The sequence below is a fragment of the Orycteropus afer genome, unplaced genomic scaffold, assembly GCF_000298275.1.
Source record: "Orycteropus afer afer isolate SDZICR_OR568_19922 unplaced genomic scaffold, OryAfe1.0 scaffold00207, whole genome shotgun sequence".
Lineage (NCBI taxonomy): Eukaryota > Metazoa > Chordata > Mammalia > Tubulidentata > Orycteropodidae > Orycteropus > Orycteropus afer.
Genome location: NW_006921794.1, coordinates 2741942 through 2769385, shown reverse-complemented (window position 1 = coordinate 2769385; position 27444 = coordinate 2741942). Strand labels below are relative to the sequence as shown.

Genomic DNA, 27444 nt, shown 5'->3' with positions numbered 1-27444 from the left:
AAAAAAAAAAAAAAAACCAAAAAAAACCCACACTAAACTCACTGCCATCGAGTCAATCTGACTCACAGTGACTCCTCCTTGGGTTTCTGGGGCAGTATCACTACAGAAGTAGATTGCCCAATCTTTCTTCCAACAAGTGGCTGGTGGGTTTGAACCACCAGTCTTCTGGTTAGCAGTCAAATGCCTTAGGCACTACATCACCAGAAAAAGACAAATACTCAATTAAAAAATGGGCAAAGACTCTAAATTGGTATTTTTCCAAGGAAGATATGCAAAAGGCCAATAAGCACATGAAAAGATGTTTGACATCATTAAGTTGTTAACTCAAAAACTCACTGCCGCCAAGTCAAGTCGGAGGATCTGACTCATAGTGACCCCTCCTTGGGTTTCCCAGGTGGTATCACTATGGAAGTAGATTGCCCTACCTTCCTTCTGAGGAGTGGCTGGTGGGTTTGAACCACCACTAGCAGTCAGATGCCTTAGGCACTAGGCCACCAGACCTCCCAAGTTGTTAAGGAAATGCAAATAAAAACCACAATGAGATATCAATTCATATCTAGTAGAATTTTGTGGTATATTCCTATCAGAGCAGCACTAGGTAACCAGAACAATGAAAAGCACGCTAAATGAAAGAAGCCAGTCACAAAAGATCACATAGTACAGAATTTCATTTACATGAAATATCACAGCAAGCCCCCACCTTGGGTTTCCAAGGTGGTATCACTATGGAAGTAGATTGCCCAACCTTCCTTCTGAGGAGTGGCTGGTGGGTTTGAACTGCCAGCCTCTGGTTAGCAGTCAAATGCCTTAGGCACTATGCCACAGAGCTCCTTATGAAATGTCCAGAATAGGTAAATCTATACAGACAGAAATTAGATTAGTGGCTACTTAGGGCTAGGAGAGAAGCAGGATGGGAGAGTAGAAGAGTGATAATTGAAGGGTACAGGGTTTCTTCTTGAGGTAATGAAACTGACTGTGGTGATGACTGCATATATCTAAATGTATGAATAACTATAGAGAAAATTTCCCCTTAATGGGGGAATTATATGGTATGGAAATTATATCCTAATAGAGGATCAGTGAAAAAGGGAAGACCCTCAATGAGATGGATTGACACAGTGGCTGCGGTGACGGGCTCAAGCACAGCAAGGATTGTGAGGATGGCACAGGACTGGGCAGTGTTTGGTTCTGTTGTCCACAGGGTCGCTATGAGTCAGAACGAACTCGACAGCACCTGATAAGATCAACAAACCTGTTATGAAAAGAAATAATCACTGATATCCACCAACCAATTATCAAAACTAGTGAGTCTAAAATAGTACTCTAGGTGTTCTGTTGGTAAAAAAAAAATAGTTGCCATTGAATTGGTTGTGATTCATAGCAACCCCATGTGTAAGGGAATGCAGTTATTTGTTTCAAGTTTGTTTCTTTCTAACTGGTGAACTCTTTGAAGGTAGAAGCCATTCTTATTCACCCTTGTGTTTTCAGTGTTTATGAGGGGCCCTGGTGTGTTTATTGCACAAATGCTTTAAGAGAGTTTGCAATCAAATCAGTGCAATAAGAAGCTTTCCTCTCACATGTGGGCTACAATTTTTTTTTTTTTTTTTAAAAACGAGTAAGTTATTTGGAAGCTGGGATGCATTTTTATTCCCCACAAATCATGTGACAAATGGTGGTTAGTCTGAGCTAGTTGAGCAAAAAACATAACTGAAATAATCGTATTCAACTCATATTTAAATAATCGTATTCAAAATGAAAAGTAGAAAATTTCCTGTTGAAATTACTAGTTATTATGCAAAAATGGGGAATCAGAAGGCAAGTGAGATTACTTGGGGAAGAAGAGTTTCATTTTAGTCAGGCTGAAATTGTGCTTTTGGGGAGGCATCGGGGTAGAAACCTGCTTCAGGAAGTCAGAGATGTGGCTGGAAGTGAGGACATACCCGTCAATCCCAAGAGAGGAAGTGATGGAGTAACACACAACTAATTGCCAAGGGCGAACACATGTAGATCAGCGAAGGCCCTCAGCTGAGCTATGGGAGTTTCCCCCGTTGTAGGGTGGAAGAAAGACACAGAGCTAAATAGGGAAGATGGGATGTAAGTAGTGGCAGAAGCAGGAGAACCCAGACAGCTCTGGGAAATCAGTAGATTTTCAGGAAGAGGTCATGCAGCTGTGTTGAGCTACGCTGACCACAGCCACTCAGGAGGCATGATGACTGATGAATGACCTCTGGCTCTCATGATCAGTGGCAACACTTGGGGAATAATTTCAGTGAAGATTTATGGGGAAAGAGAGAAACTGAAAAGTAGTGTCTAGAGAGGGTGTTGAAGCAGAAGTGTCTGTACATTTTCCAGGCAGCCGAGTGGAGGCAGTGGGAAGAGAGAGCCATAAATGACAGGTCTGGCAAGTAACAAAAGAAGGTCCTTGAGAAGGTGGGAGTGAAGAAGCTCAGTCAGGGTCACAGTCAGAGGGTCTGGTTTGGAGAAGGGGGGATGACATTCCTTTTTCCAAGAGTAAAGGGAAGGTAGAGAGAATGGAAATGGACAAAGAGCATTTAAGGTAAAAAACACAGTCATTTAGAGATAGAAACCTGTGGTGTTGACTCTCCTGTAAAACAGGTGGTGACGTTATGTATCAAGAATCAGGCTAGGGGCTTGAGCATTGTGATCTTTTAAAGAACTATCTATATGGGATCAAATTGACAACAGGAACTTGAAAGGTTAGATAGGAAGCTTAGGGGGTAATGAGCTCATGTTAACGTGGGAGGAATAATTTGGAAAAGAAAGGTAAGAATGGCTGCACAACTTGAAGAATGTAATCAATGTCACTGAATTGTACATGTAATTGTTGTTGTCAGGTGTTGTTGAGTTGTCTCTGACTCACAGTGACCCTATGCATAGCAGAATGAAACACCGCCCGGTCCTGTGCCAGCTCCACGATCCTTGCTATACTTGAGTCCATTGCTGCTGCCACTGTGTCAATCCACCTCGTTGAGGGCCTTCCCCTCTTTCATCGATCCTCCACCTTACCAAGCATGACATCCTTCTCCAGTGAATGGTCCCTTCTGACAACATGACCAAAGTAGGTGAGATGAAGTCTGGCCATTCTCGCTTCCAAGGAGCATTCCGGCTGCACGTCTTCCAGGACAGATTTGTTAGTTCTTTTAGCAGACCATGGTACTCAGCATTCTTCACCAACACCACAACTCAAAAGGATTGACTCTTCTTTGGTCTTCCTTATTCATTATCCAGTTCTCACATGCATATGAGGTGACTGAAAATACCATGGTTTGTGTCAGGTGCATCTTAGTCCTCAAGGAGACATCTCTGCTCTTCAGCACTTGAAAGAGGTCCCTTGCAGCTCATTTGCCCAGTGCTATACGTCATCTGATGTCCTGACTGCTGCTTCCATTGGTGTTGATTGTAGAACCAAACAATGTGAAGTGTTTAACAACTTCAATATTTTCTCCATTTATCCTGATGCTGCTTATTGGTCCCATTGTAAGGATTTTTGTTTTCTTTATATTGAGATGTAATCCATACTGCAGACTGTATTCTTCAATCTTCATCAGTAAGTGCTTCAAGTCATCTTCACTTTCAGCAAGGAAAGTTGTGTTGTTAGCTTACTGCAGGTTGTTAATTATTCTTTCTCCAATTTTGATGCCATGCTCTTCTTTATATAGTCCAGTTTCTTGAATTATTTCCTCAGCATATAGATTGAATAAGTATGAATAAGGATACAACCCTGACATACTCCCTTCTTGATTTTAAACCATGCAGTGTCCCCTTGTTGTGTTTCAACGACAATCTCCTGGTCTATGCACAGGTTCCTCATGATGTCATCCCACAATTCTTCTGGTTTTCAGTCACTGGTGTTCAGTGCATCAAATCTATTCTTTAGGCAGTCTCCAAATTCAGGAGGGATATATTCAAGGTCATACTTTGGCTCTCGTGGACTTGTTTTAATTGTCCTCAACTTCAAGTTCAACTTACATATAAGTAGTTGATGGTCTGTTCCACAATCAGCTCCTGGCCTTGCTCTATTGTGTACATCTTCAACAACAACAATAAAATAATTGGGGGCGGGGGGGGGGAAGAACGGGGCTAGAAGTTCAAGAAAGAGAGCAAAGGTTTGAAGGAATCTACAAAAGATGGAGGAATTTATTTGATCAAGCCCATTGGTAACAGATGCAAGACCCAGGACAAATGCACAAATGGAGGCACATATGTTGTTGTTGTTGTTATGTGCCGTCGAGTCGGACCCGACTCATAGTGACCCCTCCTTGGGTTTCCGAGGCAGTATCACTACGGAAGTAGATTGCCCCATCTTCCTTCCAAGGAGTGGCTGGTGGGAGGCACATATAGAATATCTAAATATTTTAAATCTGTAAATCAGGCTACAAACTATTAAGCAAAATATGTTTTACTTTGATAAATACATGTTATAATAAGTTGAAGGGTTAGGGATACAGAATTCTTGGATTCTTTAAAGCTCTGTGCCAGAACATGGCAATTGAGTGCTGGCCCCTGACCTTCTCTTTCCAAAGCTGGTTGTCTCACACCCCTTGGATACCTAGTAGTCACATGTACACACTATCCTTATCCCTCCAAACAGTGCTTCTTGGCCACTCCTCAAACCTAAGGCCATTGACCACTCTGTCCTAGGAAGATGGACCTAGCACAGAGACCCAGGCAGACCTTGGAAACACTGTCTTCTTTTGAGCAGGATGGATAGGAACATGAACTAGAAACAGGGTATAAGCGGGCAAGCCCTCTTGACCCTACAGATCCTTCACCTTGTGGGTAGAAGGCATGGCCAAAGAGGGGTCAGAGTAGGGCCTTGGGCTTGAAAGATTAGTCTACTCTTGGTTTTAAGGGTGGTTTTTGAAGACTTAGGGAGACATTGGTGGTTCAGTGGTTGATTCTCGCCTTCTATGCAGGAGACCTGGGTTTGATTCCCAGTCAATGCACATCATGTGCAGCCACCATCCATCTGTCAATGGTGTCCTGAGTTTTGCCATGATGCTGAGTGGATTTTAGCAGTGAAATTTGCAGGGTAAGGCAGACTAGGAAGAAAAGTCTGGAGATGAACTGCTGAAAATCAGTCAATGAAAACCCTATGGATCACAACAGTCTGATCATCAGGATGATGCAGGACTGGGCAACGTTTTGTTCTGTTGTACATGGGGTCCCCATGAGTTGGGGGTCAACTCAATGGCAGCTAACAACGACAAGATTTATACACTACGGATGATACAAAAGAATTGTAGGGAAATGTATCAGTGCATTAAAAAAGCTTGACAATAAATGCTTTCCAGGGATGTAATAAATTCAATACATGAAAAAAAAAAAAAAAAACCAAAAACACCCAAACCTCTCTAATGTAGTTTGGTATCAATATGGATAGTATAATTTTGACAAATAAAAACGGAAACCTCAAAGCTATACAGCTCTTGAAAATAGAAAACTATAGGAAGGTACCAGCTTTAGCCTACACCTAACTAAGGTCACTCATGTAATCAGTGCTGGGAGTGACACAGATGTGGGGGACAGCCTACTAATCCCTCAGTGGAAGCATGCTAGTGGCCCTGGAAAATTGGATTTGACAGTGGTCTTGGCAGGAACTGTTTTTAGCTAAGAAGAAAGTTCCAGAGAGGTGCCAGCCAGACTGCTTCCTTTATGCGGTTGATGAAGTAATCCTTTAAACACGATCTTACACACGCGGGAATAAGATCAGTTCCTTGAAACAGATAAGTTCCTTGAAACAGAAATAGTTTCTCATATTGAGCTGTGGTAAAAGAGCTATAAATATATTCAACTGTTTCCTTTCTTTTAACCTGTGATGAAATTTTTTTCTAATCAGATGACATTCATAAAACTCCAAACTCACTGCCATTGAGTCGATTCTGGCTCATAATGATGCCCATTGAGTTTTCAAGGCTATAAATCTTTATGGAAGCAGACTGCCCCATCTTTCTTCCACAGAGAAGCTGGTGGGTTCGAACTACCAACCATTTGGTTAGCAGCCACATGCCTTAACACATTGGATGTTGTTGTTGTTGTTTGCCATCGAGTCGGCCCCGACTCATAGCGACCCCTCCTTGGGTTTCCGAGGCAGTATCACTACGGAAGTAGGATTGCCCAACCTTCCTTCCGAGGAGTGGCTGGTGGGTTTGAACCGCCTGCCTTCTGGTTAGCAGTCAAGTGCCTTAGCCACTATGCTACCAGAGATAAGACTATATAAATTTTGGACCATGTGGTCTGCTCACAGGGCTGATACAACTGAGTACTGCCAAGTTGTTAGGTTTTAAACAAATAGTCAAATGAGCTGTTGGAAGCTTTTTATCAAATCAAGACACTGGCTGATTTAAACCTTCACAAATATTTTAGCAACTATTCACCTATCAATTGAACAATCAGTCAATCCATCCATCTAGCTGTCATGTAGTTGTTTGCCCAGGAAAAAAGCTTAGTATGCTTTTTCAGGCAAACGGAATAAAGATAGGTGGGTTGCAGGCCTCCTTTTTTTCCTGTCTTCCTTCTTTCCACCTTTCCTCTGCTTTTCTCTTTGTCTACTTCATATTGCAAAGGCTCGAGAAGATGCACTTTAGGGACAGAATTAAAAAACCAAAAAACAAAACCCACTGACATCAAGTTGATTCTGACTCACAGTGACCCCATTGGGTTTCCAAGGCTATAAATCCTTATGGAAGTAGATTCCCTCACCTTCTTACTGTGGAGCAGCTGGTGGGTTTGAACCACCAACTTTCTGGCTAGCAGCCAAATATCTTACCACTAAGCCACCAGAGCTCCTTTAGGGACAGGATAGGGCTTATAAAATGGCTTGCAAGCTCTGATTTCTCATCTTCCAGAGAGGCTTGGGGATTATTCTATGCCTGAAGTAAATAAAATGCTTGAGAGGAAGCCAAAGTACGTTTTAGTGTGGAGCATTCCTTGGTTTTATGATAGATCATTTTAAGCTTCCATAAAAATGATTGTTCTATATTATAATTATCTAGCATCTGCTATCCAAGTATCCCAACACATTTTACAAACAGCAGTTTTCTCATCCTCAAATGTATGTGGGTAAAAGGAAAATTTATATGAACTCACTCATTCATTTCCAATCACTAACTCCTAAGTCTGCTATTCACCCTGTATTCACCCAGTGTGCAAAAATCTCACTGATTACCTTAGATTGTAACTTTTTCTGAGTAGTTCAAAATTTTTACAGTCATGATTTCTCCAATTTTCAGAGCATCTCTGAACTCACTGTAGCATTCAATATAAATAATATATTTATAATATACAGTATATAATTATATAGTATGTAGTACATATAATATGTCTATATATTATATATAAAATATTAAGGCCTCAACTAGAGAAGACTAATTTTAGAATATTTCTTTGCTTTAGGAACTTGTCTAAATGCCCTTTTGCAGTATCTTCTTTTGAAAATCTCAGTAATTTAGAGAAAGGTATGACAGATGAAAACAAATGCTTAATTTAATCCAGGACACAAAGACCTATCATCAAATAGGACCTATTTACAATACTTAGAACTCAGAGAAAGCTCTGCTTCGAACACAGAGGAGCTATTAGCATTTTTATGAATAAAACTTATTTTAAAATTTTTATTGGGAAGGATAATCATTTACTAACTTTAGAAGAGCTCATGCTTTGTTACGTACCCACATTAAAGTAGGTGTATGTGACAACTGAGGCTATTTCTGAAGCCTGACGATGTGTGAAATTCTAACTTCCTTCTAGAAATCCAAACATATTCTTCTAAGATGGTACTACTGACTGGGAAAAGTAAAGGGTTAGGAAATAAATACATGATTGAAAAGGTCCAGAGAAGTGCCAGCAGAACCCTAGAGAGTTAGTTAGGTAATTAATACTCTATTAGTATTAGCTAGATAACCTTTTTTCATATCATGGAAATGGGAGCTCTGGTGGTGTAGTGTCTAAGGCATTTGACTGCTAACCATAAAGCTGGTGGTTTAACCCCACCAGCCACTTCTTGGAAGGAAGACTGGGCTTCCTCTACTTCCATAGAGACATCACCTTGGAAACCCAAGGAGGGGTCACTATGAGTTGCAACTGACTTGTTTTTTCATATCATAGAAGTCAGTGTAAAAAGAGTCTGAAGGTCAAGACTTCTAGACTTGGCTCTGACATTAATAAGCTAAATTCTCAAGGTCTTTAAAATTAACTTCTACCATTTCAGTAAAGCTGCTTTGATGTTGTCTTAGGTCTCTAGCACTGCTGGAACAGAAATACCACAAGTGGATGGCTGTAACAAACAGAAATTTATTCTCTTACAGTTTAGGAGGCTAGAAGTCTGAGATCAGAGTGCTGGTTCTAGGGGAAGACTTTTCTCTCTGTGTCCCTTACTCCCAGGAGGATCTCAGCGCAGGGACCCTGGGTCCAAAGGACACGCTCTACTTCTGGCTCCTGTTTCTGGGTAGTAGTAGGTCCCCCTTCTCTGTTCCCTTCTCTCTCCTGTTATCTCTTGTAAGACAAAAGGTGTTGCAGGCCAAAACCCAGGGAAGCTTCCCTTACATGGGATCAAGGCTGTGATGGAACTAAAGGTGCTGCAACCAACCTTTAACCTTAATCCTCTTATACCTGATCAGCTTATCACATTATGGAGTATCATTGCACCTGCCATATTACATCATTACATAACTTCTAAACCACTGAGAATCATGGTCCAGCCAAGATGACACAAATTTGGGGGAAGGTAGGTGTCACAATTCAATCCAAGACAGATGACCTCTAATATTACATGCTTCTTTCTAAGTCACTTAACCTCTTTGAAAATAGGAATAGTAACTGTTTTACTATTTCACAGGGTCATTGAAAGGATAGGACAAGACATTTAATGATGTTAACATTCAACATTTGTATAGTTCTTTGTAGTTTACAAAGTGTTTCCATATATCTCACCTCATTCTGATTCTCTTTATAACCTTATAGGATAGGTGTTATTATCCCCCATAATATGATGCTTGAAGAGAGTAAGAGACTTTCCTATGGTCATAGATCTAGTGATGGACAAAACCAGGTATTCTGACTCTAAATCCAATGTTTTTACTATGGAGAAATAATCATACCCCCAATCTGCTCTAGAATTACAGTTTTGAAGAAAATACTAATTGGGCAGAAATAAAATGGCTGCAAGAAATAGGAATGAAACATCAACTAAAACAGAGTCCTGAAGTGGAAGTCAGAAGTCCTGGCTTGTCACAGTCTAGCTGTGTGACCTTGGGCAAAGTATGTAACTTTTGTGCATCTTGGTTTTCTCATTTGTAAAACAAAGTGATTGGTGAAAACCATTTCTAAGATCATTCCTGTCCTCAAGGTTCTATGATAATTCAATGGAATGCCAAAACAAAACAAAATAAAAACCAGGGAATAAGAAAAATAAAATCTACTTCTCTTAAGCTTAGGAAAACCTTGTGCATTTTTGCCTGCCAAAGGAGTGATGAATATAAATCTAAATGAGGTCTGATGAAGCTTTTTCCAAAAAGAAAGCCTTCAGAATCTATAAGAAATAGATTAAGCACTGGGCCCAGGATAGTAGTTTTCTAACTCTTTCCTTTAAAATTTTTTCAGCCATGGAACTCTTTTTCCAAGTGAAAGCCCAGCTTATAAAATACCATGCTGCAGTTCAATAGGTTGCTCTTTATATGGACTTTCTGGCTCCAGGTTTGTAGTTCTGCCGAGATGATTTGTTAGGCCACAATCTTGCAAATCAAATCAATCGGACAGTTTACTATGTAAATAAGTTACATAAAATTCTTGCAGGAATTGGAAAGTTTATTATGCAAATAAGGTGACAGTGGCCTACCAAGGGGATTGGTCAGTTTTGCCATACTGCTAGGCTTGTAAATGCTAATAATCCCAGAGAAGTTGCAGGAGAGTTCACTATGATAAAGAAGGAGGGCTGGAAGCAGAATATGTCTTTTGGATCTGGAGTCTCTATGCTGAGAATCTCCTAGTCCCAGGAGACAGAGAGAGCTGTAACAGTGTAGATAGTATGAGATAGCACAAGATGGCGTGAGATAGCACAAGATGGCATGAGATAGCGGAAGGTAGCATGAGTGGAGAGAACCAGGAGATCAGGGTGAGATGGTTGGAGTGGGCTCAGTGACTCACCACCATGACCCATGGAGTGAAAGAGCTGAGCACCTTCAGGCAAGAGGCTCGCTGATAGAATGGGGTGTCTGCCCACTTGTCTGAGTGGGGGTCAGTGGCAGAAGCCAGGGTCCAAGTGGGGGTCAGTGGCAGAGGCCAAGACCCGAGTAAGGGCCAGTGGTAGAGGCCCAGGTGGAGGCTTACCTGCAGGCATGGCTGAGAAGGAGCTGAGAGCTGTCTTGGTTGGAGGCTGTTATAACTGATGAACTGTATCCTGTCTCCTGAGTTGTTTCTGTTACTTGCAAGTTGATATTGACTCCAAATCCTTCCCTGTTATTTTCCCAATCAACCTCATAATTGTGAGTTCTGTGCAGCCATTGCATCAAATTATCGAACAGAGCAGAGAAGTAAGAGTGCAGTGGGGAGAACAGTTGGTGTCAGAATTGAGTAAAACTCAGAGAGTGGGGGTATGTCTGATCCCCATCTTACAGGAGTATCTTTGGGCTGATGGTGATTCTCTCTCCTCCTCCTGATGTTAGATGAAGCCTGATGCTGCACTAACACTACATTACGTATGCAACACAGATACAAGTGGAATTGCTTTGATTGAATTAGGAATGGATGGAGAAGGGGTACAAAGTACTGCCTTCCTCAGCACTCTCCTACAAGAGTTCCTTGTTACACTGTTAAAAAAATGACTGCCTTAGTATATGGTTATATGCTTTTATAAACTCATTGTTTTTGAGCAAATTCCAGCTCATGGTGACCCTATATACTACAGAGTAGAACTGCTCCATAGCGTTTTCCCAACTCCACATTAGAAGAGACATTTATTGGAGAAGACCAATATCTCAACAAGGAATGAATTACTATGTGGGGAGAAATTTTCCATAGGGATTTCTTGGCTGTAATCTTTGCAAAAGATCTCCAGAACCTTTTTCTGTGTCATCACTAGGTAGGTTCAAATTACCAACCTTTAGATTAGCAGTGAATTGCAAACATTTTCACCAGCTAGGGACTATGCTTGTTGTGTTTTGCCATAGAGTTGGATCCTACTCATAGTGACCCCCATTGGGTTTCCAAGGCTGTATTCATGGAAGTAGATTACCTCATCTCCCTTCTGTTGAGCAGCTGGTGGCTTTGAACTGCTGACCTTCTGGTTAGCAGCTGAATGCCTTACCCACTACGCCACCAGAGGTCTTTAAGCACTATATGAACACTAAAATTTATGCTGTGATTATAAGATTAGTTCATGCTGATATAAGCAAATAAACGTTCTCTTGTCTCAAGTGACCTTCTGTGAATGCTGTTGTTGAGAATAATTGAATTCAGTTGGTAGAACAATTACGAGAAATCTTAAAAACTCCAAATGGCTTTGAAATGTGTCCTGCCACTGAATTACCTTTTCTTCTCAGGAATTCTTGCCAAGGGTCCCTGTGGTTTGGCATGGGTCATGCTAATGTGGAGTAAAAGGTGGAGAAAAACTCCAAATGAGCCTCCTGGACTTGGGCTGTAATGACTCAAAACCGCTCTAAAAAGAAGTGCCTTGGAGGGTCTCAGGAGCCGAGCTAAAGCCAAACCAAACACAAAGCAGATGTCGAGAGGGAGGTTTCAGGGAAGAGCTCGGCTCACCACAGCAGAGGCCATTGGCTTCCAAAGGTTTCGAAGCAAACACAGACTAGACACCTTTACAACCAAGGGATGACTGCAGGAAGACGATGTTAAAAACTGTCTGGAATTGGGGGTTGGGATGTCTCCCAGCACTGCTGAATTCATCAGAAAATGATGTCATTCTGGGTAGTGCAATATAAATTTTTCCTCAGGAGCACTTAAAAACTGAAGTTTGTGTTCAAGCATCATTTTATATTTGCTGAGTAAACTGTATACTTTCATTAGTTAGTCATGTCTAATGAAAGAGGGGGAGCTCTGGTAGCATAGTGGCTAAGACACTTGCCTGCTAACCAGACGGCTGGCGGTTCAAATCCACCAGCCACTCCTCGGAAGGAAGGTTGGGCAATCCTACTTCCATAGTGATACTGCCTCGGAAACCCAAGAAGGGGTTGCTATGAGTCGGGGCCGACTCGACGGCACATAACAACAACAACAACAATGAAAGAGGCATCCTTAAGCATGAAGATATGGAATGTGACGATACTAAATGAGTTGAATATGATCACAGCATGAAGATACATATATTTTTTAAGCCAACTGATAGCACAGTGATACCATGCTATCACTTGGCTTAAAACTATATGTATATACCTATACATACACATGTACATGCATCAAAGCTCTCTGAGAAGGCACCAAATAAAGCTGGTTGCACCAGAGAGGAGAATTGCACAGATGGTGGGTAAAGTCTTACTTTTCACTCATTTCTTTTCTATCTTTTATATTTTGTACTATGTGCACCTATTACTTATATCCTGAAACATTTGATCATAAGCAGAAAAGTTCACACAGAATTTAAATAGGCTCTATTCCACTCCCTTCCCTCCCTCTGGAGCAGGCCTGAGCAGCCTGGGCAGAGACTGAGGGTCTGTCACCACTCAGAAGCTGAGACATGTTAGCAGGGGTGGTAGGGGGATGATACAAAGTCTCTAATGTATCTGGTGTGAGGAAAAACTCAGGAGTTCTGGAAGGAAAGAGGCTTTTGGGCCAAGTTAAATGGCCCTGGGAGAAAACAGCCAGACAAATCCAGAATAAAGGACACTACAAGAGATCTAGGCTTTCAAGAGTGCAGATCAGGAAGCAAAAACAAATAGTGGTAAGGAAGGGGCTCACCCTAATTAAAAGAGCTAAAGAGACACTATCATAGAATTGATTCCAATTCATAGCAACCCTATAGGACCGAGTAGAAATGCCCCATAGGGTTTCCAAGGCTGTAAATTTTTATGGGAGCAGACTGCTTTATCTATCTTCTGTGGAGTGGCTGGCGAGTTCAAACTGCCAACCTTTTGGTTAGAAGCCCAATGCTTTTAACTACTGCACCACCAGAACTCCTATGAGTTGGAATCGACTTGATGGCAGTGGGTGGGTGGTGGAAAGAGACATGAGGAGTCTCTGGGTGGTACAAATGGGTCCTGTGCTTAGCCAAAATCAGAAGGTTGGAGGTTCAAGTTCACCCAGGGGCACCTTGAAAAAAAAGCCTAGTGGATCTACTTCCAAAAAATCAGCCATTGAAACCATATGGAGCCAGTTCTACTCTGATACACATGGGGTCATCATGAGTTGGAACTGACTCAACAGCAACTGGTTACTGGGCAGCAATATAACAACCAAATATAAAGTATGGACCTTGACTAAATCCTGGATTTGGACAGAGATGGGGGGCCAACTACAAAAGTTGTTTTTGGGGAAGTTGGGAAAACTGAATTCAGATTGGACATTGGTAAATACTTGTAAAAATGGCATGGGGAGGTATCTGATCTCCTCTAACTTCACAAGAGGGAGGAGGATTTAGGTCAACAGCCCAAGGCTGATTCCTATGAGGCAGAACACGTCTCCACCTTCCAACTTTTTTACCAATTCTGATACCAACCATCCCTTCCGCCGCACTCTCTACTTCTTTGCTGGGTTTGATAATTTGTTGCAACGGCCCACAGAACTCACAGACAATACTCATGCTAATAGGAAAATAACAGGTTACAATTCAGGATTAGAAAAGACTCAGGGTACAGTTCTTCAGTCAGGACAGTCTCTTCTCAGCAGTGCCTGCAGGAATGTTGCTCTCTGGCCCTCAGCCTCTTGGCCCTGTGGCCCCTTGGCCTCTGCCCTGCTTGGGCAAGTGTTACAAACTTTTTACCTGGTAGTATAGTGCCTAAGGCATTTGCTAATCAGAAGGTTGGTGGTTCAAACCCACCAGCCACTCCATGGAAAGTAGATGGAGCAATCTACTTCTGTAAAGATTTGCTGCCTTGGAAACCCAATGGGGGTGCTATATGTACACCACTAGTACGCCTTGGCCCAGAGGTATTCAGCTCTAGCTCCATGAGTCAGCAAATAGCTCCACCAAGTGCCAGTAGGTACCCCACTCTACCAGCAAGCCTCCTGTCCGAAGGTGCTCAGCTTTCTTGCTTTGTGCGTCTGGAAACCCACTGTGCTGTCTCATGCTGTCTCTTGGTTCTGCTGCTTCTGGGGTTGCTGTTTTGCTTCCACTGCTTCTTGTCATCTATCTCCTAGATCTAAGGGGTTCCTAGTGCAGGGACCCCAGGTCCAAAGGACACACTCTGCTTCTGTCTCTTCTTCTTGGTGCTAGTCAGGTTTCCCCTTTCCTACCTCTGGAATGGCTCATTTTAAGCCTATCAGGATGGCAAAACCAATGCCCATGTTAGTGTTCTACACCTTATTCCCATGGTTTCACCTCCACAAAGGTGCCATACACATTATTTACATTATTAGTAAGGTATCCAATCCCCTTAGTGGGCCACAGGCACCTCACAGCTGTCTGGTGGGAGTTACAAAGACTATGGCTAGAAGGACCATATTAAGTAGTTCACTGTGCCACAATATTATTGGATTACTTATAATTTTCTTAGGAGCTCTGGTAGCATAGTGCCTAAGGCACTTGATTGCTAACCAGAAGGCTGGTGGTTCAAACCAAACCCACCAGCCACTCCTCGGAAGGAAGATGGGGCAATCTACTTCCGTAGTGATACTGCCTTGGAAACCCAAGGAGGGGTCGCTATGAGTTGGGTCCTACTCAACAGCACATAACAACAACAACAACAACATAATTTTCTTATGTGTGATAATGGTAGTGAGGTAAGAAAATATCCTTATGTTATAGGGAAGCATGCTATAGTATTTAGAGGTAAAGTGTTATGGTATTTAATATTTACTTTCATATGATTCACAGGAGGGAATAAATATATTTTAAAGAGAAAGATAAAGCAAATGAGGCAAAATGTTAACACCTGATGAATCTACATGTAGGCAGATGGGTGCTCATTTTACTGTGTCCTTTCAACTTTTTTCTAGGTTAAAATATTTTCAAAATAAAAAAAAAAAGTGGGGAATAAAAAGGAAATTTTAAAAAGAAACAAACAAAAAAGGAAAAAGAAGCAAACAGAGAAAGAGTCCTGCGTTCCATTGCACTGTCTTCACCTAGCTTTCCAATTTGAGGAAAAGTTGTGAATGTTTCTGAGTCTTGGTTTCCTGTCTGTGGAAAAAGGAAGCTGGAGTAAATGACCTGTGAATTGAACCCAGTTCTAGTCCACAGAGGTGGTGAGGAAGCCACAGGAACAGGCTCCATTTGGTGTCATAGCTCCACAGTGGGGCCTCTTTTAAAGGGCCCATCCCTCCTCTTCAGACCATCCAAGCACTTTTCCTATGTCTTGCCATCATTTTTCATTTTGTTGAAAATAGTTTAATACATTTTAATAATAGTGTATTAAAATGCCCTAAAGGAACTGTAATGAACATAAGGAGATACACTTACAAGTGTAAGGAAATGTGTATATACACTCACTCTTCATTTATTGACAAATAAAGGTTCAGGTGCCAAAGACCTGGTCATTATGAGAAAATGAGCGTTCCATGAAAATGGAGGGTGACCACATCAGATCACAAAATGGAGGATAACTACATCATTAAATAACTACCAAATTACATCATTACATGACTCAAACCACTGAGAATCATGGCCCAGCTAAGTTGACACATAAGTTTAACCAGCACAGTCAGTATCATTCTCGCCTTGCACCTCAGCATTCATTACTGCCAGACGTCTGTCGTTAATTTGCAAAATAATTGGATAGATTTTTTTACTATTGTTGTAAATGTGAAATATCAGGTAATAAGATAGTTGACAAGTGATGAGTAGGCATATTGAGAAAAGTATACAAAACATTTCAAATACAGTCTGCTAAAATTTAATGGCATGAAACATGATAAAGCTATTTCAAGCTTTTAAGAAAAGCTTATTTTATTTTGGTGCACTGCTATAATTTTACCTGGATTTGTCAGTCATATAATACTATGCTTATCTTTTCAACATATCTGTGGTTTTACTGATAAAGGCTGAGGAAATTCTTTGTGGCATTCAGAGAAAACATCAGCAAAATACTGGTGTGGGATGAAAAAGGGAATGTTTTGTATCTCTATTACTGCATGTCTCTCACTGAATATTCTACCTGAATTTAGTCATTTTTATAGATTACATTTTGTTTGGTTACATTACATAGATTTTCCTCACTATGCCAAGCTCAAGGACAGCAAGGAACGCTGTACCTAGCGGAGTACTCTGCTATTAGTGAGTTCTAGTTAATGTTTATGATTTTCTTGAATTTAATTGAAATATAATTGGTCATATGGCAACAATTTGGTTTGTAACTATCAATTAAACTAAAATCTTATGAAATGCTAATGTCCTTGGCAGTGTTCCTTTTTTGTGCTATGGGTCTAATTTCATTAAATAGCTCTGTCAGATTACAGACTATTAACAGTGAGATTTAGACAAATATGAATTTCTCTATACAGCCTACTGTGTGAGATGCAACATGGGTATTCAACACTGTGATAATCATACCATCTACCTGGAACTATTGGAATGGCTCTCTTAACTCCCTTTGCCATCCTGTGTCTTCCATCTAACACTTTATTCAGTCTTGGGGGAGCTAGCTCATATTTGTTATATATTTTTTTGTTAACTCCTAACAAATCTTTTTAAAAACCTGAAAGAAGTAGCTTCAATATCAGAGCAGTTCTGCTCTCAGAGAAGCAGCAATCCTCTTTTTAACTGGAAATTTCATTCTAGATAGCTGTGACTGTTGACTCTAATAGTGGTATGGTTTGCTATCACCACTCATCTGTTAGCTTGTTATACAGTGGTGGCTTGAGTGTTGTTGTGATGCCGGAAGCTTTGCCACTAGTATTTCAAAGCCCAGTGGGTTCACCCATGGTGAACAGCTTTCAGTGGAGCTTCTAGACTAAGACAAGCTGGTAAGAAAGGCTTGGCGATGGACTTCTGGAAATGAGCCAATGAAAACTTTATGGATCACAGAGAACATTAATGACATCAGGTGTGGTAGTTAAGGTTTGTGTGTCAACTTGGCTTGTCTGTGGTTTTTGAGTGGTTTGGCAGCTGGATGAAGTTATTCTCCATGATGAGACTGTAATCACCTCCATGTGGAATCTGCTGTGAGCACTTAGGTGAAGAGGAATGGCCTTTGGGGTGTGGCCTGCTTCCAGTATTTATGATGAAGCTTTGAGAAAGGTCTCTAGCTTTTTGGCACATTCTGGGCTGTACTGCCTTCTGATTTGGGGATTGTTCTTGGACTTGAACCAGTGGCCTGCCATGTTGCCTGCTACTTGTGAGACTGCCATTTTACCTGCTGATCTTTTTACCTGAGGTTCATCAGCCTCAGCAGCCAGTAGCTGCATGAGTCTGAAGAAGCCTCTAGCTCCAGTGGGCCTACAACAAGAAGCAGAGCTCAAGCCCAAAGTCAAAGGACCTTTACCCAGCCCCTATAGCTGGCACTCTGAATTTGGGCTTCTAGCCTCCTAAATGGTAAGAGAATGAATTCCTGTTTGTTAAAGCCATCCACTTGCAGTATTCCTGTTATAGCAGCACTAGAGAAGTAAGACAACAGGTCTTCAGGAAGAATCAATTGCTGGAGGAGGACATCACATTTGTGAAGTAGAGGGCCAATAAGGGTGAGGGGGATCCTTGATGACATGGATTGGGACAACAGCCACAGCGATGGACTTGGACTTGCTAGCAATTGTGAGGATGACATGGAACAGGACATTTGTTGTGTGGTACACTAAGATCACCATAGGTCAGAGTCAACTTGACTGCATCTATCTATCTACCTACCTGTATATGATAGTTCAGCTTGTGTGTCAACTTGGCTGGGCCTGGTTGAGTGGCTGGGCAGCTGGATGTAGTATTCCCCATGATGAGGCTGGTGATCAACTCCATGGAGGAATCTACTGCAAGCAGCTGAGTAGCTGACTTAGGGAATGTGGTCTGCTTCCTGTATATAAGCAGAAGCTTTGGGGAATGGTGTCTAGCTTATGGCATGCTTGGATCCTGCATGTAGCTGAGTCATTGTTTAGCAGCCTGCCATGCTCTGCCGACCTTGGGACTCACAATAGACTTGAATTAATGGCCTGCCATGTGGTTTGGTAACTTCACGACTGTGCCATTTTATTAGTTGATCTTGGACTTGTTAGCCTCAGCAGCCAGGAGCTGTTTGAGTGAAGAAAAGCCCCTAGCTTCAGTGGACTGGGAGCAAGAGGCAGAGCTGAAGCCCAAGGTCCAGGGGCTTTCACCCAGCCCCTAGAGCCTGGCACTTTGAACTCGGACTTCTAGCCTCCTGAACTGTACGAGAATAAACTTCTGTTAAGGCCATTCCATTTGTGATATAATTCCTGTCAGAGCAGCACTAGGTAACTAGAACACTATATTTTCCATAATCTACAATGGATTCAAATTTCCTTTTAACTCAAATGGAACAGTGGAACATTGGCCTTCAAGGCCCACCAGAGAGGTGGATGGGCTGACCCAAATATCTTCAGAACTCAAAGGTTTTTTTTTTTTTTTTTTTTCAGAACTCAAAGGTTTTAAAACACTAGGTGGGATGTGGTATTTATGCTGATCTATTGTCTAACCATCCATTGGTCATCAATGGACCAAGAGACTTACACTCTATCTTGTACCAGAAAGGATCTAAAATATGTTAAAATTCAGTGAAACCTACGAGAGCCATAACTGGATGAGACTGCCTTGCTTTTTTGGGTCTTGCAAATGTTCCACTTTTAACTTTTACTACTCTTCTATTTTTCATTTTAGTGGAAAATATTTGAGTTTTCCTTCTCTGACAGGTTTCTGGCTTATACAGGTTTCAGCTTTCACAGGTTGTACTGTAAATATTTTCAACAAATCCATAAAACAAAAAAGGAGGAAATCATAATAATAATAATAAAAAAACCTTACATCTGAAGGAAGGGAGAATCAAGGGAAGGAAAAAGTTGAACATGTGTCTGCAAACCATAAGATAAAGTTGTCAAAGCTGATCTCTGATTTTGGCTTTCACCTTCCTGGCAATCAAAGTTACACAGTTACATGGTTCAAGGAAAGGAAACCACTCCCATGGTGGTTGTCCATATCTTATTCCTATTTGTACTCTGTACCTAGACAAAATCTGGCAACCCGTAGCATTCATTGACTTAAAATGCCCTTTTCTTACCAGTTTATTTTAAAAGCCACTACTTTGTTGTACTGTGGGAGTTTATGTGTTGCTGTGATGTTGCAAGCTATACCAATATTTCTTTTTTCATACAGCAGTTCACATACACTTTGTCTCATGACATTGACCACAGTTTACCATGCTGCAGTTCTTTTCCCACTTCCTCCCCATAGTTACCTCCTCCCAGTGTCCATCCCTCCATACACTCCTGCCCCCTGAGCTGTCTCCCTGTGCATAAGCAGCCCTTCTTTCTCCCATGATTGTTCTCTCCAAGGAGTGTATCTACCTCAGGTAAATGTTCAACTCATATGCCTGTCTTTTGTTTGGCTGGAAACCACAGGTGTGGGTTCAATTCTAGACCTGAAGGGCAGCTAGGGGCCATAGTCTCAGTGGTTCCACCAGGCTCTATCGGATTAGCAAACCTGGTCTCCACCTTTTCTTTTTTTTTTTCTCCAAATGATTTTGAGTTTTGTTCCACATTGTTTTCCCTCTCTATCAAGATCTCCTACATAGATCCCCTTCCACATGGATGACAATGGTAGCCGGGCACCATCTAGTTCTTCTGTTCTCATAGTTGTATAGGCTGCAGATCGGTTGGTGTACCAGTCACTAGGACTAATTGTTTCCATGAATTTTTATACCAATATTTCAAATACCAGCAGGGTCACCCAGGTGGACAGGTTTCAGTGGGTCTTTCAGACTAAGGCAGGCTAGGAAGAAAGGCCTGGCAATCTACTTCCAAAAATTCATCAATGAAAACCCTATGGATTACAGAATATTGGCTGATTACAGAATATTGGCTGAAACTCTGACTCACTTACATTGGCTGTATCATCACGAGGGACCCATTGCTGGAGAAGGACATCATGTGTGATAAACTAGAGGGCTAGCAAAGGCAAGAGGGACCTTGAATTGACACAGTGGCTAAACATACCAACACACAAGGACTCAAACATACCAACAGTCATGAAGATGGTGCAGGACTGGGCAACTATTATATGTGGGGTCACCATGAATTGGAGACAACTAATAACACCAATTTTCAAAGAAATTTATCTTACGGAACTTAAGATGAGGGACCCTGGGAGATTTAGGGGGCAGGATTCTTAATAACAGGCCTAATGTTAATGAAGTGCTGGGTTCCCTCAGTCTGTCTTTTGCTGTATCCATCACAACACAGAGACATAATTCAGGAAAGTACTCCTAGTACACAGGTGGGATGTCAAGCTAAGATGATCTAAGATTGCCTATTTCTGATGGACATATCTGACCCAGAATAAAGTTTAGAATATCTATGTGTATCCTTTAAGCATGTCTCCACAAATATGTTTTATAATCATTATACAGCTGGTGATTGTGGTAAAGGATATTTCACTGGGACTAGAAGTGCCGGTACTCTGTACATCTGATAAAGAGTGAATTTATGGATCCACATTGGGCAGCAGGAGCTCAGGTGGCATGGTGGGTAAGGCATTTACCAGAAGGTCAGCAGTTCAAACCCACTAGCCACTCCACAGGAAGAAGATGGGGAAATCTATTTACGTAAAGATTTACAGCCTTGGAATCCCTATGGGGGTTGCTATAAATTAGAATCAACTCGAAGGCAGTAGGTTTAGTTTCTTTTTGGGCTAGGGGTTGGAGGTTCAAGCACACTTGGTGATCCCATGGAAGAAAGGCCTGGCAATCTACTTCTGTAAAGATTACAGGCAAGAAAATACTATGGAACAGTTGTACTCTGTAAAACATGAGGTTGCTGTGAGCTGGAATCAACTCCACAACAACAGGTTTGGTGTTTGGTTTGGGCAGTGATGCAGCAGAACTGGGGTGGGGGGATCCCTTGTCCACGGTTAGACCTCCGAAATGGAGAGGGTACAGCCAACTGAGCAACAGTAAAATGGAAACGGTTTAAAGGACAGGCTGCCTTTCTCCCAGGGCAATCAACATCACTGTCAGCTGGGGAGACATCTATCACTGTGTGATCTTTGCCCATGTGGCAAAGTTATGCAATGCCCAGAACAGTGTGCTCTGACTCAAACCCTCAAACTGTGTGTTTCAAACCCTCATGAGGAATGGAGGCTGCTTGGCTGGCGATGAGGCGAGAGGGTTGGGTGAGGGAGCTAGGGTGAGGACAGGAGGCACTGAGTAACCTGAGAACAGACTTGTCATGAGCCTAAGTGGCTACTTATTTTCCAACGCTATGGCTGGGACTCTAATTGCTCACAAAACTGTGATGTATGGTGCTTCCTTCAGTAATAACTTAGGCTTTAAATCTTGGCACTATCATTTTCTAATTCACAGAGCAGATGAAGCAGAAGCTCTACACTGAGCAATGAGCTGATGAGCAGATGGGGATTCTTGTCCACTCTGGGAGAGCCCTGCACTCACCCATATGTCATCGCCTAACTCCGAGCTGACTCTTGGGCAGCTGTGGACAATGACCCTTTCATCATCATCCTTAGTTCAGGTTGTTACCTTGAACTTCTCCTCATAATTCTCAAAGGCTTCCATGACCATACAAACGGCCTCCATCGAGCGTTCGAGCCGGCCATCCACCCCGTTAAAGCGGTACATGCTGCCAGACACATCCACCACCAGGCACAGACGTTTGGGTTTCTGTTGAGGGCTGCCCAGCTGAGGGAAGGAACAGAAAAGGCTGTGAACTAGGAGAGCATTGCTGGCTGCTGCTCTGAGGATCCACACAGGCCCAAGAGTGCAGCCACCAGGCAGGCGGATCAGCTGGAGGCTCGGCACTGCACAACGCTACTGTGGCAGGTGGAAAGCTGTCTATGGATTTTATTTCAGTAAGTAGAACTCAGATTTCTGCTGGCAGTCAGGGCCATATGTGACAGATCTGCCCTTGGCACATGGTCCTCTCAAAGGAGTCCAACCTAGCCCAGTAAAGTTACCTTCAAAGGTTGATGCCTTCTTAAAAATAATAATCTGAAAAGACATAACTCCTCAACTTGTCATTTAGAGTCAATGACTCCAGCAAGAGTTTGCATTATTTTAGGGGGAGAAATCTGTATTGCTTTTACATGTACCTATTGTGTGTTGTTAATGAGCTCTGGTGGTGTAGCAGTTAAAGCATTTGGCTGCTAACCAAAACTTTGGTGATTAGAATCCACCAGTTGTGCCATGGAAGAAAAATTAGGCAGTTTGCTTCCATGAAGATTTACAGCCTTGGAAACCCAGTGTGTGGGGGGGGTCACTATGAGCCAGAATCAACTCAATGGCAGTGAGTTTGTTTGTGTTTGTTTATTGTGTGTTGTTAAGTTTCAAAACAATTTTGACTAATAATGACCCATGTGACAGAGTAGAACTGCCTTCTAGGCTTTTTTTTTTCCCTTTACATTTTATTTATTTTGTTCTTGTTGAGAATACACACAGTAAAACATACACCAGTTCAACAGTTTCTACATCCACAAGTTGTTGTTATGTGCCGTGGAGTCTCATAGCGACCCCTCCTTGGGCTTCCAAGGTGGTATCACTACGGAAGTAGATTTCTTAGGAGTGGCTGGCGGATTTGAACAGCCAGCCTTCTGGTTAGCAGTCAAGTGCCTTAGGCACTACGCTACCAGAGCTCCTCATCCACAAGTTAGTGACACTGATTCACAAGTTAGTGACACTGATTATATTCTTCGAGTTGTGCAACCATTCTCTTCCTCCTTTTCTGAGTTGTTCCTCCTTCATTAACATTAACTCCCTGACCCCTAAGGTTCCTGTCTAATGTTTCAAGTTGCTGTTGTCAATTTGATCCCACACAGTTAGTTCTTAAAAGAGCATAATGCTCAGGGCAGACTTTTCTTTTTTCTGTTTTTTTACTAGTGAAGCTAAACTATTGTTTGGATCTAAGATGACTTCAAGGGATATTTTTGGTTCAAGGTTTAAAGATTATCTCAGAGCAATAGTTCCAGAGGCTCACCTACATAGCTCCAGAAAGGCCATGAGAATTTGAAATTCTCTGCGTTTCCCCCCTTTTGATGAGTATTTTTCTAGGAATCTTTGATGAAAATGTTCAATAACGGTAGCTAGGGACCAGCTGGTCTCATGGCAGAGGAGGCAGTTGTCCATGGAGGCAATTAGCCACACATTCTATATCCTCCTCCTATTCCTGACTCTCCTTTTTCCTCTGTTGTTCTAGGTGAATAGAGATCAATTGCCCTTTGGGTGTCCACTTGCAAGCTTTTAAAACCCCGGGCACTATGCAACAAACTAGGAGGTAGAACAGAAGCACTAAATATATTACTAGGTCAATGAACTGGGCCCCATAGGGTTTTCTTGGCTGTAATCTTTATAGGTGCAGATTGCCATGTCTTTCTCCCTCAGAGTCACTGGTGGATTTGAACCACTGACCTTTCAGTTAGCAGCCGAGAGCTTAACCGTTGTACCATGAAGGCTCCTTACCTGTTATACAGTGGCATACAGGCCACAAGAAATGTCAGATTTCCAAAACAAGGTCATGCCAGAGGGAGTCTGGCAAAGAACTTAAGGAAAATGTTTTTAAAATGTCTTTAGTAAGCTTTTGATTTTCTCTTCCAGCTACTGAACTACTACTTTACTTTTTTTTCTTGGCAGTTAAAGGCACGACAGCGGTATCTGTCCAGCAACAACTGCCAATTACAAAGTGAAACTCTCATGACATGCAGTTTGATTTTGGATTCATATCTACCAATTTGTATGCAAACTCAAAGAATTTAAAGAAAACTCTCTTTTTTTTTAAAGAAGAAGAAAAAGAAAATTTCCAGATTATTTTGTTATTATGTACTTGTTGACATGTATGAAAACTAATAAGCAGAGTGAGTAATGTCAAGAAAACACTGTGGATATTACTGTACAATGATTTGAGACAAATTCAATATATTTCTTAAAAACTTGTTGAGTTTCCCTAAATTAAGAATAGCGCCACATACACTTCCATGACTACTTACAATTTCAGATGGATCTAAATACACTGTTGACCACAATGAGTCAGTAAAGAAAGCATTTGTTGACTCATTCCAGTGACACAGAAATGAGAACTTCCCAAATTACCAACAGACTATCTCTGAATAAACATTAAAATGGGATAAATGACTCCCCTTCCCCCAGCCACTGCACCTCCAGCTCTCAGTGGCTACTCAGCAGTTCTCTAGAAGACTAAATATTTTACCTTATTTCCATTTTTGGGGGGCCATTACACTGAAAAATATTTGAAAATCATGGCTACCTAAAACTTTACATACTAGAATAGAGTTAGAATGAATCAGAGGAATTCAAGGAGAGCTCCTTCTTGTCCAAAATCTTGTTCGTCAGTTGTATGACTGACAAAGATCTTCAGCATAACGGAGCCATAGAAAACCACTGAGATGCTCTAGCGTTTTCACTTGAGTAACCCTGTGGGATCAATAAAACCAGACCGGCTGGATGCCTTCATTTCTTGCCCAGGGTTCCCTGCTCTGTGTTCTGGGAGGTTGGTCTGTACCGACAGTGCCAACTGCTCTCTTGGATGCTGGCTTCCAGTGGGTTCTGTTCATGGGCAGCACTGGCTGGAGATCAGAGGGTGAGGTTGGGATATTTGTTCCCTCTGCTCAGCCAGCCTTCTCTGTTGTTGCCCATGGGTTGGCTCTCCTTCTACTGAAGCCCTGAGATCCAGCCAGGTGGCCATCTGCATAAACTACTTTCTCCAGGTTCCTGTAACAGCTCTTCTTAGGCCTAGGAGTGACTGGATTCCTGGCGTTGCCAGTTGCCAGCCCTGGGAAACTGCAGTCTCTTTTTGGTTTTTCAAACACCACACTTACTGTAAATATTAACTGCTCCTCAGATTACCCAATTTGAGCGTGCCATGTGTTTCTTGCTGGGACCCTGTCGCATACAATAAATAGTATCATATTTATGCTTTTTTCACCCCCTAATTTTTTTTCTATAATGCTTTCCTTGGTTGCAATATTCAGGGTTTATGGTATTTTTAGAGAAACAGCAACTCAAGAGAGAAGGTTTCTGTACAGGTGGCATGATGCAGACCTAAGGTTTACAGTGACTTACCTGTGGCTGCACATCACCCCGGCGTTTGTAGATGGCTTTTTCTCCAGTCAGCCCATCAATGATCTTGGCATCATCTAGTTCCCCAGTAGCTTGGTGTCGTAGCCAATGTCTTTCTTTACCTTTAGCCTGCAATCAATGACACACACACACAAAATAAACATATTCTTGTTTTAATTAGTTCTTCAGGGTCTCTGATAAACTTTATGCTTGAATAACAGGAAACGCGAAAAAAAAAAAAAAAAAAACCTAAAAAAACCCAAAAACACCCAAATCCATTGCCATGGAGTCGATTCCAATTCATAGTGATCCCATAGGACAGAGTAGAACTGCCCCATGGGATTTCCAAGGCTTTAATCTTTACAGAAGCAGACTGCCACCATCTTTCTCCCATGAAGTGACTGGTAAGTTTGAACACCAACTTTTTGGTTGGGAGCTGAGTGCTTAACCACTGCATCACCAGGGCTCCTTATGGATCTTAGATCTTAATTAATGGTTCTACACGAACACAGTAACACAAATGGACTGGTTTCTGCTCTGTTGACGAAGAAATATCGTTTGTGTGGATTTTGCCTGTTTTAATCATTTTCACATATGAAACAACAATAAGAACACATTTAAAGCACAGACCAGTGGGAAAACTGTATGCAAATGAACCCCTGGGGACATGTGTAATATCTGGAAACTAACAGTGATGCATTTCTTACAGATTTTCTATCCCAGTCCTCTGAAGAAATTTACTAAATAATACAATAATCAGTCTGCACTTGTTGACATTGTCTGCAAGCACAGAGAAAACATGATTTTCAGAACTCTTCTCTTGGAAAATAATTTGTTACTCAAGTTCTCCTTGACTTAGAGTGCAAATGGAAACAGCTGAAAGCCATAGAGGGTGAACATTTTGTACCCTGCATGTCTCTGATCTTCTATATTCAGAAACTTTCTGAATTACTTTTCTAAAGCTATTTCCACATAATACTTTTTTATATTATCTTAAATATATGCCAACTCGATGGCACGTAACAACAACAACAACAACAAATATATGCCAGGTAAACTAAGATGGTTACGAATTATAATAGCTCAATCCCGGCATTTGTTTATTACAGCTAGAGCAGTATATTTACATTAAGAGGTGGGAAGAATGGCTAAAATTTTTCTTCATGAAAAAAAGAATAAGGAGTAAGATCATGTGCTCTGGAGTCACACAGCCAGGTTCCAATACTCCCTTCAACATTTATTAGCTGTGTGATGTCAGGCAAGTTACTTAACCTGTCTGCATCTCAGCTACCTCATCTATAAAATGAAGGTAACACTAGTATCTATTTTATTGAGCTACTCTTAGAATTAAATGAGATACCATATGGAATGGGCTAAGAAAGAGTCTGGCAATATATGTTAGCTGGTATAATAATTAAGTGGCCATTATGTTATTATTAATTATAATAACCAATCATTAATAATAATTGTCATCAGGTAAAACACATTATGGACAACTAAATCAACTGCAATTCAGTCATGCTTCCACCACTGTTTCATTGCAGGTAGCTGTGCGATAGCATTGCCATTGCGAATACAAAGCCAAGTCTCAGGGCACTAGCAACCATATGCCAATGAGTAGATTCTCACTCATGGCAACCCCAAGTGTCAGAGCAGAACTGTGCTTTATAGATGTTTTAATGGCTGATTTTTTCAGAAGTAGATCACCAGGCCTTTTCCTCTAAGGTGCCGCTGGTTAAACTCCAAACTTTTGGTTAACAGTGGAGTTTGTTAACTGTTCACACCACCCAAAGACTCCAAGCCTCAGGTAGCCAGTCCCTATTTTAGGGGTAGACCAGCCATTCCACAAAGAAGCCTGACACAATATAATCCTGAGTATTATTACAGGTAGTCTCCAAATTACAATGTGGTTCTGTTCTAACGAACATTTTTTCCCCCACATATAATATACCCACACAAATAACATGCACACATGTATAACATGCATAGCACTCATAGGAAACTAACATATGAGAGGGTTGTGTGGTATGCATATACAGCATAATCTCAATTATGTTTTGTTGTTGTTGTGTGCCGTCAAGTCGGCCCC

At 41.6% G+C, this 27444-nt stretch overlaps 1 protein-coding gene across 1 annotated transcript in view; it reads right to left on the bottom strand.

Moving 5' to 3' along the window:
- VWA8 (von Willebrand factor A domain containing 8) overlaps positions 1-27444 on the bottom strand; it is a 751729-nt gene that overhangs the window by 5563 nt on the left and 718722 nt on the right. Inside the window, exons 41-42 of the mRNA XM_007948177.1 lie at positions 25359-25484; positions 21810-21968 (exon numbers count right to left, since the gene is read on the bottom strand). Of these exons, the coding sequence (XP_007946368.1) occupies positions 21810-21968; positions 25359-25484 (285 nt within the window). The remainder of the gene's footprint in view (positions 1-21809; positions 21969-25358; positions 25485-27444) is intronic.